Source organism: Sinohyriopsis cumingii, chromosome 6, assembly GCF_028554795.1.
Source record: "Sinohyriopsis cumingii isolate HCF-2022 chromosome 6, ASM2855479v2, whole genome shotgun sequence".
Classification (NCBI taxonomy): Eukaryota; Metazoa; Mollusca; class Bivalvia; order Unionida; family Unionidae; genus Sinohyriopsis; species Sinohyriopsis cumingii.
In genome coordinates this window covers 70,970,989-70,983,319 of record NC_142966.1, presented here as the reverse complement: position 1 = coordinate 70,983,319, position 12,331 = coordinate 70,970,989, and the positions used below count along the sequence as shown (strand labels likewise).

Sequence of the window (12,331 nt, the reverse complement as noted above, 5' to 3'; positions counted from 1 at the left end):
TGTTCAGACACAGATGTCAAATTATAATGTAACAAGAGTACGCCCTTCACAAAGGCAGTTGTTCTCAAGGAATATGCCCATGTCTTCAACAGCATAGGTCTTTTCCCAGGGGAATGTATCATACACATCAACCCCAAGGCTATACCTGTAGTACACCCTCCATGGCAAGTACCTGTTGCACTTCAAGACAGACTCTAAATTGAACTTGATCACATGAAAAATGAAAATATCATTGCCCCAGTTAAATCGCTAAAAGAATGAGTAAATTTGACAGTGGTTACCAGTCCATTAAGACAACTGTTAGCAAAAGACGTAGCATTTTCATGAGACTCTCCACAAATAGATGCATTTCAAAAGGTCAAAGACATAATTACTATAAGCCCGGGAACTGTTCTGTCCTTGTTTTGACCCTAAGAAACCACTGACTTTGCAAGTTAATGCTTCAAAATATGGGCTTGGTGCCATTCTAATGCAATTAGATGATACTTAGGCCATGGCTTATGTATCAAAATCTTTGACCATAACTGAAATTAATTAGATAGGGAAAGAAATATATAATGTTCAGATGCAAACAGTTCCATCAGTATGTCTACATGAGAAAGGTACACATTCAAACTGACCACCTTCCACATGTCTCTATAATTAAGAAACATCTCTATGCAGCCCCACCATGACTACAATGCTTGTTTTTGCAACTGCAACATTATGACATAGATGTGACCCCCAGCTGGTCATACTGAGACAGGTCATAATTGAAGGTTGGCCTGAAAAGAGGTCAAGCTGTCAATCAGAGATAATAATATATTGACTATTGGAATTACATGTACAAAGATACACTATCAATTGTAAATGGGTTAATCTTGAAAGGTAAAAAAATAGTCATACCACAAGCCCTCGGGCAGAAAATGCTCGAAAATGAAATTTCCAAATTAGTTTGAAAATGCTTTATCTGCTTAGAGCGCATAAGTTCTAACCAAAAGGAACATCTCATCCCCAATGACGTCCCAGAATACCCATGGCAAAATGTCACCACAGACCTAATTACATGGGATAATAAAGAGTACATTGCTGTAGTAGATTATTTAAGTCACTACTTGGAAATTCAAGCACTTGCAAGCTCAAAACGTTGCACTGTTATCAATAACATGACAAGCATATTCACGCGCTTTCAAATACCAGGTTGAAAGTTTGAACAACAATCAAACATGCTATTCTTCCTGCGAGTTCACAATCCTAGCAGAGAAAACAGTTCAAACTGTAAAGAGAATTCTCTCAAAAGCAAAAGCCGATGGCAGAGAACCACTTCAGAGGTCTCGCTAGGATTTTAAAAATAATAGTCCAGGACTCCCATTTTGGTAAAAGTAGGAGTCCAACCATCAAAAGTTGCAGTCCCTTCTTTTCTATAGAATCAACACAGGTGTGAGTGCATCTATTTTTAGATGGAGAGATTTTCATAATGTAATCACTCACCTTAATACAGCTTCATTACAACAGTCCATTGACAGGATTGCAAACTTAGGCAATGGTTAAATAGTATCTGATTTGCTGTTTTTTTCCCATATTTTTGCAAATACGTGTTAAGTCAGAAAACAGCATAGACCTTAAAGCGCATCTCGTGAATTCCACAACATAGCATTGTCCCATATGTTTCTGACCTACATAATTTGCATCTTAACGTTAAATCTTTAATAAAATAATACCTAGGCATTGGTTTCAATGATTTGTATATTTTCTGAATATATTTGCCCAATAATTTACAAAAAAAACAGACAATCTAATATACTAGTACATCCCAGACTTAGCAAAAGTCTGCCATTATTTCCCGTTAGGCCTACTGGTTCACTTACAGTTTAAAACTAATTTTATGATGAAATAGTGTACAAGAGGCAGTTAATATATATCCAGATCACCAATTCTGATCTTAAAACACATGTTTGTATGTTTTATCATCAAAGGATAGCATGCAGAAATTGATAGTTGCTACCTTACTCGGAAAAGGGTTAATGGTCAATCAACTATCAAAACATATGCTTGTGAATGGGCAAGAGTTTGTTTGTCAATGCAACTGATATCAAAACTAGGCCTAGCTACTGATGTATTGATGAATACATTTCGCTACAAGACTAGAACTAACTGGGCTAAGGTGAGGCGCATTTTTAAAAAAGTATGGTCAGTCAATATACCTCTTATATAGCTCTTGTTCATCCATCAGAGTGAGACTGAATTTTGTCAATCCAAGTAAGGACTTATTCCAAACACTAAGCTATGCATCACACACTTTCTTACACTTAGCTACTGTCCTATCAGAACTAGCAATTCTAGCAGCTTTAGCACTCTTCTGAATCTCGTTACAATCTTCATAAGTTTGCCATTTAACCCCAAAACACTTATCCAAATTTACGAATGGCATTTTGTCTAAGTCTCAACATGTCTTGATTCTGAGGTCATGTGCACTACTTATTCCAATACATTTGGAAATGAACACAATAACGAAAGCTAAAGTTATTTATTTGATGTACTTTAATGACCACGTGCACATCTCTGGGTCTTTCTGCCCCTGAATTCAATCACTGTAAATATCAGTACATTTTCCCACCGGCCACCAGTCAAATCCTTTGAACTTGCTGCCCAGCTATTGCATCATGTTCTTTCTGATGTACTCTTATAATGGCACCATGTATGTACATCAAGGGGTCTTTCAGTCACTGAATTCTGTCATTGTAAATATCAGCACAGCTAACTGATCAACACATTTTCCCACAAAGCAGTTGGCTGAAGCAGGACTGGCACTGTCTTTGAATTTTGCTGCACACATATTACATGCATATGGAGGTCTCCCGCCTCAGTTTTTTTCTGTGTCCCAGATCAAAAATTGGCATCCAAATATGCGTACTTAAGCGTTTCTAAGACCTCTACGCTTATAGGCATATTAGAGTATTGAGCCACTGCTCTTGATATCAGGTTCTCACCAGCACATATGCTGATGGGGAGACAACTCAGATCACTTATCCCAACAACTCTTGGAAAATGAATTCCCAAAACACCCATCACCACTGAGGTCAAAAACAAAATTAAATTACACTTCACAAGAAGAAAACAAAGAACTATTATGATAAAAATGAAAATCCTAAAACTACTTAAGGAAGGGGAATCAGAGTTCAATTAAAAGGTCAAATCTGGGAAGCTGTCGTTGCAACAAGAAAACACAACGAAAGGTCATACTCAGTTTGCACCAAAGATAATACTATTTATTATCGCAATAGACGTCAGTTCATGAAAACTAATGACTCCCCCGCAATGTAATATAAGTGCGCCTGCCTCATTGATACCACTCTGTTAAGACCTCACAGTAGTCACTTGTATATATTAAAGTTATTGATAGTTAGAACACAGCATCTCATCTTTATGTTTTAACACAATAACACAACATCACCTACTATTATTACATTTTAATAAATATCATATATAATACAATAAAAATTAACTCTAAATCCATTTTTAATTCTTATATTATTTAATATGAATTCACTTTCTCAAGGCAAAATGACACCTGGCAATAACGTTCATCTGAGAGTGGCTTTCTTTTAAGTAAATGTAGCTCCTTGAATATGAGGTGTATCATTGATCTCTGTACATCTTATTGAATCATTATCAAAATATAGCCTATACAATTGATACAGTTCATTCTACAAAGACATAAAGATGCACAATGTGTCATAGTTTTCTGTAAATCACGTAAATAGTTCTGTTACTTTTTCAATATATCTTTCCTGTATTTTGTTTAAAAGAAATTATTTTAAATTTAAAATTATGTTGCTCCATTAACACTTACTAAATCATATTAATGCGCAGATGGTGCTCTGCTACTGCTTGAATCCAGCAACCACGGAAAGAAGAAATTCCTTTTTTTTGTTCTATATTCCAACCCTTCCTCTTATCCAACCCCTTGCACCACTGCTTGGTGGAAAGTTATTGACCAGATGCTCTTCAGTGAAATTTCAATGATACTAGCAGTTGCAGTGAGATGTCGGTTCATTTTTAGTGAAGTGACTGAGTAGGTATTGTCAAAGAAACTTACTTTGACAAAAAAAAATTGCATTCTCCTTTGAATAAATTCTCCAAGTCACATTAACATTAGGAGAAGAGGTGACAGGAGGCAATTGTTGAGGATCCTACTTCTACCATAGTTACCTGGAGGGAATAAGGATTCTTCCCTGTATGATGGTAAACCACACTTATAATAAGAGAAAAGTTCTGCTGATTGTGACCAAAACTGTCATGTCTGTGCCCATATTTTAAGAGAAAAAGGGAAGCAAGGATCCTCTTTCTTGCTGAGTAAATCATTGGGTGAACCCAGCAAAAGTATGTTTTTTTACACCTGTGATATGACTGTGCTGACTTTAGACTGGCCTGGTGATGCACTGGGCTAGACAGCTGGACCTACCAGATTCAGTTTTTGTCTTTGTTAATCTAGATTATGCAGACAGAAGTCTGAGAAGGTTGACTGTATGCTAGCTGACTGTCTTTATATGTCTCAAAGAACCATGTTCCATTCAAATCTGAAGCTTGCAGAGATAGCTCTATTTTTCAATAGCTGAAATTTTCATCAGGCATGCTTGATCTCTTAAGTTATTTTCTCTTTATGAAGGTAACCAGGCCTCCGGCAGTGTTATTGCATTTAAAATTATAATTTCTGCCTGTTACTATCAACCAAAAATCCTTGCCCATGGTCAGCTGTCAAAGAATCTGTGCTCACTATTTTCTAAAATTAAATTAAATGATCAAGCTTTGTTACACCTAATACAAGAGACACTAAAACTAATCACTGCATATTGAAAGTGTTCTGGTTTCTGACAATTAAAATCTTCATTCCATAATCTTCTATTACTGTTATAATTACATTAAAGTGATGTAATGCATTCATCAACCATTTTTTGCTACCAATCTAGTTTAATGTATCTTTCTCTTAGGAAATTTTACAAATGATATTAATCTATTTTTACCTAAAGTAGAGGATGTTTCCAACATCATGCTGATATTTCAGAAAGAGATCCAATTCCTCCTTTGACTCAATTCTGACATCTCCCTCTTGGTTCATCATTTCCAGAAAACGGTATGGAATCACCTATACAAGACAAGAAAAACAGTTTATTAATAAGATCCCAATTTTTTTAGTAAAATATGTTTCTTTGATAATACTTACCCAATCATAATTCCTTAGGAGAACTAATACAACTACTACTACCTTGCAAATCCAGCCCTCCCAGATAAAACTTTTAGTTAAAAAAGCTAAAAGTTATTTTCACACCTAGGTGGTGGTTGGTCAGAGTGATCTCCATTTGGCACAGGGATTGGCAGCTAATCGCATGAATATCTCAGTCACTAATGGAGTATAAGACATGTTCTCTATATGGATGTAACTCGGAAGGTATATGTGTACAATATTGGGTAAGTATTATTGGAGAAACATATTTTACTAAACAAAATTGGTTTCTTCTTCAAATACATTATCCAATCCAAATATCTTAGGAGAATAGGTGAGAGGTGGAGGAAGATGCATCCCTTTACCTAGCAGAGGTCATCTCCATATCCATAAGGTATGTGATACATATTTTGATAACCGGCTGGAATAGATTTCATCTGACAGGGAGTGGCTTCAAATAGGGAAAAAATTTCCCTCAAGCAAATCCAGTGGAAGTCATGAAGCCACATATATATGAAGCTGTTGAATGACCTGGTAAGGTGGCCTGTTGTGCCATGGTTATAGGTCCCACCAGATTGACTTGAGCCCTTTGGGATGAAAGAGTTCTAAGATAAAAGCTGGAGAATGTGGACCCCAATATCCATCCCATGGCAGTTAGAAAACAGTTTCCTTAAATTTTATGCTTGTGGTGACTACTCAAAACTCATGAGCAAAAATACATTACAAATTCATCTGAACAGTGTCTGTGCTGATATGTCTTCCTGTTCTTTTTTGTGAAGTAAGAGGAGACATTATCTCCCTCAATGTAATGCCTCTTTTCATTTTAGATAACACTTCAGGGCTCACACTGGGACTTGTATGTGGCCTTGAGATGAAGTGTCCAGAGTAGACATTGATTTCATTACAAAAATCTGGTTAACCAAGGAGAAGCCTGTTCTTGGTGATGAAGGATGGTACCGTCATGAACGAAACTGAACCATCACTCCATTGGCTTCCTGAAAAGACAGTAGTAGGAATGTCAACCCTCCCAGCCCTCTGTAATCCATACAGTGATTTCTGGTGGTTGTACTTGCAGAGGTATACCTGCTTTGAGTCAAGTTTGGTTGCTCCATTTTTGGAGATGGTTCCACATATTTGTGCAGATAGTAAATGGCTGGTCCAGTGGGCAAACATTTGGCCTCCATTGGAATAAAAGAATTAATAGTACTGGTCGCAGAAAAAGGTGACCCAGAATGATGAGGTCCACTGCCACAGTGAACAGGCCTAGTAGGTGACATAATTCTCAAGTGGATAGTTTGCCTCAAAAGTGAAGAATCCACCATGATACTATTTTGAATTCTCATCTCGGAAGGAGACTCTCTGTTTACATTTGTGTTGAACTCCATAACTAGATGAACAAATTGTTGAGACGGTATTAGGTTGGATTTCATGTCATGATCTATGATATAGCTCACCTGATGCTTTTGCAGAATGTTGTCCAGCTAGCTTGATGTTGCCATCATAGAGATGATCTGGACATGATTCATTACTTGTCTAAGACTAAGGTTCATCAGATTAGTGTATGTTGAGTCCAAATGGGAGTGCTCTGAATTGGAACATGTCTTTGCAGGCAAATCACAGCAACTTCCTGGAAGCTGTGCAAATAGGGATGTGAAGGTCTGCGTCCACTCTGATTACAAAGTCTCCCTTATGGATGGCATTCAAAATATGCTATGGTGATTGCATCGTGAACTAAGGGCAGTGAATGAACTGATTGATGGGTGCTTAGGTCGATGACAGGGAAAAGAGTGCTGTTTGCCTTTGGGACCAAAAATAGTCTTGAATAAAAACCTGGAGAATTTATATTTTGAATGATTTCTACTGCCATTTTATAGAGAAGGTCATTTAATTCTTGCTACAAGGTGGTGGCTTTGAATGCATCAGTGAGGAAGTTTGTAGCTGATTGGACTCTGGGGAAAGGAGGTGTGCTCAAGTGATGCAGAGTCCCTTGGAAACCACTTGTTGAATCCATTGATCACTGTAGCAAATCTTGTCCCATTCGACATAAAAAAATTAGCTTTTCTTCTACCAGGATCTGTGGTAAAGGCGGCGTGAAGATGTCATATTTTGAGAAATGGAGACTGTAATGGTTGTTGTTGTTGTAGTGTTTGACACCATTTTTCAGCACAAGATAGGCTATACATGGCAGCCAGTATATATGGTGGAGGAAGAACCTGGGAAAACCCCCGAAAGAACCACCAACCAACAAGAAGCTACTGGCAAGCTTTCTCACATACCCACATTGGCCAAACCCGAGACTCAAACCCACGCAGACAGAAGTGAGATGGCAGTGATCGTAACAGTGAGCGCTTTTGACCACTCAGCCACTTGGGGCCCCAAACTGTAATGACGAGAAACACTGGTGAAAATAATTTCTCCCTCTCTTTGTCTTATCCACTTTTGTTCACATGAACTGTGGTTTTCAACAGCTGTAACTTTGGTAGGACTGCTTCTCAGAGGTCTGTGTCCAAGGTGAATCCCAATGTTTTATTTGTTGATTTCCCTGAATGTCCCAGTACTGATTCTGAAGTTGTGAGGGAGGAAAATTGGTCTACTGGGTAGCTTGTTTGTAGATTTCATCCACCTGTCCATTAATTAGGAGATTAGAAGATAATGGTTGCAATCATTGCTTGGCCTTATGGTAATCATTAAGGAAGATGGAGGCAGAGTACACTGCATCTCATTCTGCCAGCTTTACATTTGCATCTGCTAATGACATAGGCAATGGTGTGTTGTGCAGTTCTGTTTAATACTAGAATCTGACTCCCATGCATGTCCTGTGGAATTCAAAGTGGGAGAAGATAAGCTGTGTTCCACCCATTGGAAGATTGGCATATATACCGAGTAAAACACAGAACCCACAGATACAATATTGTGTACCATCTGCTGAGTGTCATGAAAAGACATCCAATCCATATGTATGGAGTATGGCTTTGTCATCCCCAAAGCTGTAATATCACAGTCGACTGATGGGGTGTCCATTTGAAATACTGGGGTATGGAGTTGTAGAACCACCAGAAAATTTTATGGCAGGTGCTTTTGTGAGAAAAATAGTTGGTTGATGCTTGGGTCTTGTAACCAACAATGTTCACAGTCAAAAATGTTGGTAACTCTGCCAGACTGGGGAAGTAATCTGAAGTTGGATTCTTTCTGTTTAGTCAGAATATCAACTGATGTGGGAGCCCTGATCCAGGTAGTGAAGGACAAAGCATCATCATTTTTTATTGTAGTTAGTGAGTCTGACATTTCTTGTGCTACCCGAGAATTAGCTGGTAAAGTTTAAAGGTTTGTCACTCACTAAATCTTGTGAAGTGCCCTGAAATTGATACTGCAACTTCCAAGCAGTCGCTGATTAAAAGATCCCTTCGTGTGGCAAAGGTCTGAGAATACTGCAAAGTGATATCTGTTAAAATCTTAGGTACTAATCTCAGCATCGTATGTAGTGAGTGTCATGAGGCACAATCTGGGTTAGACTGAATTATGTAAGTGCCTATACAGACCAGGTTCAACATATTGAACAATGGGTATTCTTCTAGTGGTTTATAATGTATTATCTATTGCAGTCATGGGCCATTATGATCCCTTGTACATGGCCCAGTCTGGTCATAACAAAAGTGGGCCATCTTTGTGGGAAGAACATCGTCCAGTTCATCATGTTCGGATGGGGTATGGAATGTTTGATCCATGTAACCAGTCTGTGCATCTGCTGTGCAAGACTAATTTTTGCTGTTTAGTTTACTCTTTGTCTCGCTGTTCAGCAACAGATATGGAGCTGAACACTAAAGTGGGGAGGCCTATTGGTATCACCTGTAAGGACTAGTCCTGTGGCAGTAAACAGGGTGCCAGAACTGTCTCTGAACATGTAGATTTTCAGCATTTTATTACTGATGCACATTTATAGACTTACATCCCTTGTCTGGAAGAAGTTCCTGCAATGAGGACATCAGTATACTCATGATGTATTTGCCCTTTGATGTGTGTCTCTGCACTTTCCCCTTTCATGCCCCAATCACAGTACTCCATTTATCTGGAGTCCGTACTGAATAGAATTTGCATGTGTTTAACAGATTCCCAGCCGGAAGACACTACACAAGTGGGGTGATTGTTGGTAGCTTTCTTCTAGCATTTGCACAGTTTAGGTCTAGCCTTGCCCATGGTCCAGTCTGTAAGACAAATCAAGAAGAATATATAAACATCTGTAGCCCTGTACCTGATTTTCTTTTATTAAAACAATGTTGGTGCAGAATTGTACCTTATAATGTGTTACCTGGAATTTATTTATAGCAGGCAACCTAATGAAGGCAATGAAGCATAAATATCTAATAACAATTTACAATGCTACATGTAGGACGACTCAATGATGGTGTAGTTGTCAGATTTACCCCCCTCTGAAAGATTACTCAGGGAAAGAATTAGCTAGACAATTTTTTTCCCCAGGGAAATAATCAGCTAGCCAATTCTTTCCCCTGGGGATAACAAGTGGCTAGACAATTCTTTCCCCCTCCAGCTGAAAGCTTCCCCCCCGTTGAAGGAATTGGTTGGTGATTCTTCCCACCCTCCAATTACACCTTTTATACATTAGAAAAATTAATTAGCAAAACTAAATTTATAAAAACATATACTAACTTATTTTAGGAATTTTACAAGAACAAATCCCACTCCAAAAAAATGAATATATTTGTTTTTAACAACAACCATATTAAAATAAATATTTAAGTTATAGCCAACCATATTAACAAAATATGTATTTTAATGTCCTTTCTTCATTGAGGGGGTTTATATGTTTTTATTGTTTTGTTTGGATTTTATATATAATTAGAATATAAAATGAGGAAATGTAACTATTTTAAGGTCTCACTAGGAAGAAATATGATTGTCCCAATTAGTCAGTTTTATTAGCCTGTATAATATAATTTAGTATTTTATTGAAATTGCTAATTAAACAGAAAACAATAGGAAATTTGCAAACAATGTTTCACAAGTATTCAAATGTTGGCAAACATTAACAAACACAGGGAGTTTATATAGTTCAAAGTGTAACAGAAAACATTAAAAATGCACAGACCTGCCAGCAGCAAAATTTTGACAAAAGAAATTCTTTAAACCCTTTCAAAAGTGAGCTATTGTACATGTGAAGAATGGCAATAAAACAAGGAGATTTGGCTGCAAACTGGCACCACGATGGGTGGGCCTTTATGTAGTAAAAGATGTTCTTACAAACAGCAGGGTAACACTGCAGAATGAACATAGTGGCAAGCTGTTCTCTAACGTTTATCACTGTAGCCATTTTAAATTTTATACTAGGAGACCACCTATAACAAAAGCCACTACCACCAAATATGCCACAAATTCGAAGAAAGCAAATGAAAGAACTACTGAAAAGACACAACAAAAGTCTACATTACTCCTTCAACAATGAGTAACAGAAGTAATGGTAATCAACCTAAAGTTCTTAAAAGACAAACGAGTCAACAATTGAAAAGATTGCCAACAAGACTCCCAAGGAGGCCCCATGTACATAAGGAAAACAAAAACGATCATAATATCTTGAATTTACCTACATAGAAACAATGCAAAGAGAGTTGAAAGAAAATAAAAATCACCTTAATTTATGAAGTGACCAAAGTATAATTTACAATAGACATCATCAGCCCTGACAAAACTGTAAATTGTACGAAGTGATGGTAACTGTATGTTTAAAGCAATAAGCTTTGCAATTCAGGAAGCGAAGATAGGAACAACATTTGGAAAATAGTACTGTCAGGCATATGCGCTCCATATTCGTTATTAAAAGCTTAGCAAGTACCTCAACAACAGTGTAAACAACTATTTACAGGACAGTAATATGGAGTCAAATAATGTGTTAGTTTATGGGTGCAGCAACACTGTTATCCACTGACATTTATGTGCATAGTGCTAGTGGATTCAATTCTAAAGGAGTTAAGCAGAATGAATGAGGTTGCCAGCATCCTTTTCCTTTGACACTTTCAGTCTGGAGTTTATTTACAAAATGTTGCAGATGACCATTTAATGTAATGTTAGGTTGCTAAGAAGAAGCATGAAATTAATTACAAGTTGTGTCATATTCTGTGTAAGTGATTTTTTTAAAGGCTATTAATCTGAAACTGTAATCTGTATTATCTGTACTAATGTAAAAGCTCATTTGAAATAAACCCTATGTGTGAGTTTGTTAAGTGAACCATTACATGTATTTCACATGTGGGCCTTAGGCAGATTAGGAAAGAGTCCATTAATGAAAAGAAACCAATTGGATGTAGTGAGGAAAGAATCAGCTAGCTGATTCTGCACCCCCTCCATCTGTTAATTGACCCATTATATGTATGATATTTCACTTGCAGGCCTTAAGTGTATTATCAAAGAGCCCATCAACAAAAAATAAATTATTTGGTTGTAAGGGCAAAAGAATCAGCTAGATGATTCTGTTCCCCCCCCCACCATTTGTTAAGTGACTGGCATTACATGCATGTGGGCACTGAGCTTATTACCAAGGAGTCCATTAATTAAAAGAAACTAATTAGTCGTTTGGGGGCGGGAAGAAATAACTAGAGGGGGAAAGAATCAGCTAGCCAATTCTTTCCCTGGGGAAAAAACCAGCTAGCTGATTCTTTCCCCAGGAAAACTTTCAGCAGGGGGGAAAGAACTGGCTGTTAGAATAGTCTGTAAAGGTAAATTCATTGAAGCTTGGTGAATGGATGCTTAGATTGCAGTATAGAAAACTTACCTTTATGTACCCAGTCAGAGTGGAAAATATATATATGTTAAGAGTTTTCAACAGCCCACTGCAGACTTACACACACATACAAATTATAACCAAAGCCATAACTAATGTGAAGTTGCATACAGGCCACCCTTGCTATGTAAATACTATTAAGTCTGTGATGATGGCAAAGTATTTAAAAATTGTAAAGGCAGAACTTTCTTCTCATCGGATGATGGAGTATGCTTTCCTTTTGAAGTGAAGACTCCTCCAACTTCTAAGTGTACAACTTCTAGAAACTAGGTTAAGGATTTTGCAAGGTCTCTCATGATAAGAGCGTGCATCTTGGTACAAGCAGAAGTAATAACTGA

The 12,331-nt window shown here is 37.4% G+C and overlaps 1 protein-coding gene across 1 annotated transcript in view; it reads right to left on the bottom strand.

The window, feature by feature from the left end:
- Positions 1 to 12,331, bottom strand: part of LOC149797170 (uncharacterized) — a 110,189-nt gene that overhangs the window by 41,482 nt on the left and 56,376 nt on the right. Inside the window, exon 12 of the mRNA XM_089960726.1 lies at positions 5,004 to 5,125. Within this exon, the coding sequence (XP_089816852.1) occupies positions 5,004 to 5,125 (122 nt within the window). The remainder of the gene's footprint in view (positions 1 to 5,003; positions 5,126 to 12,331) is intronic.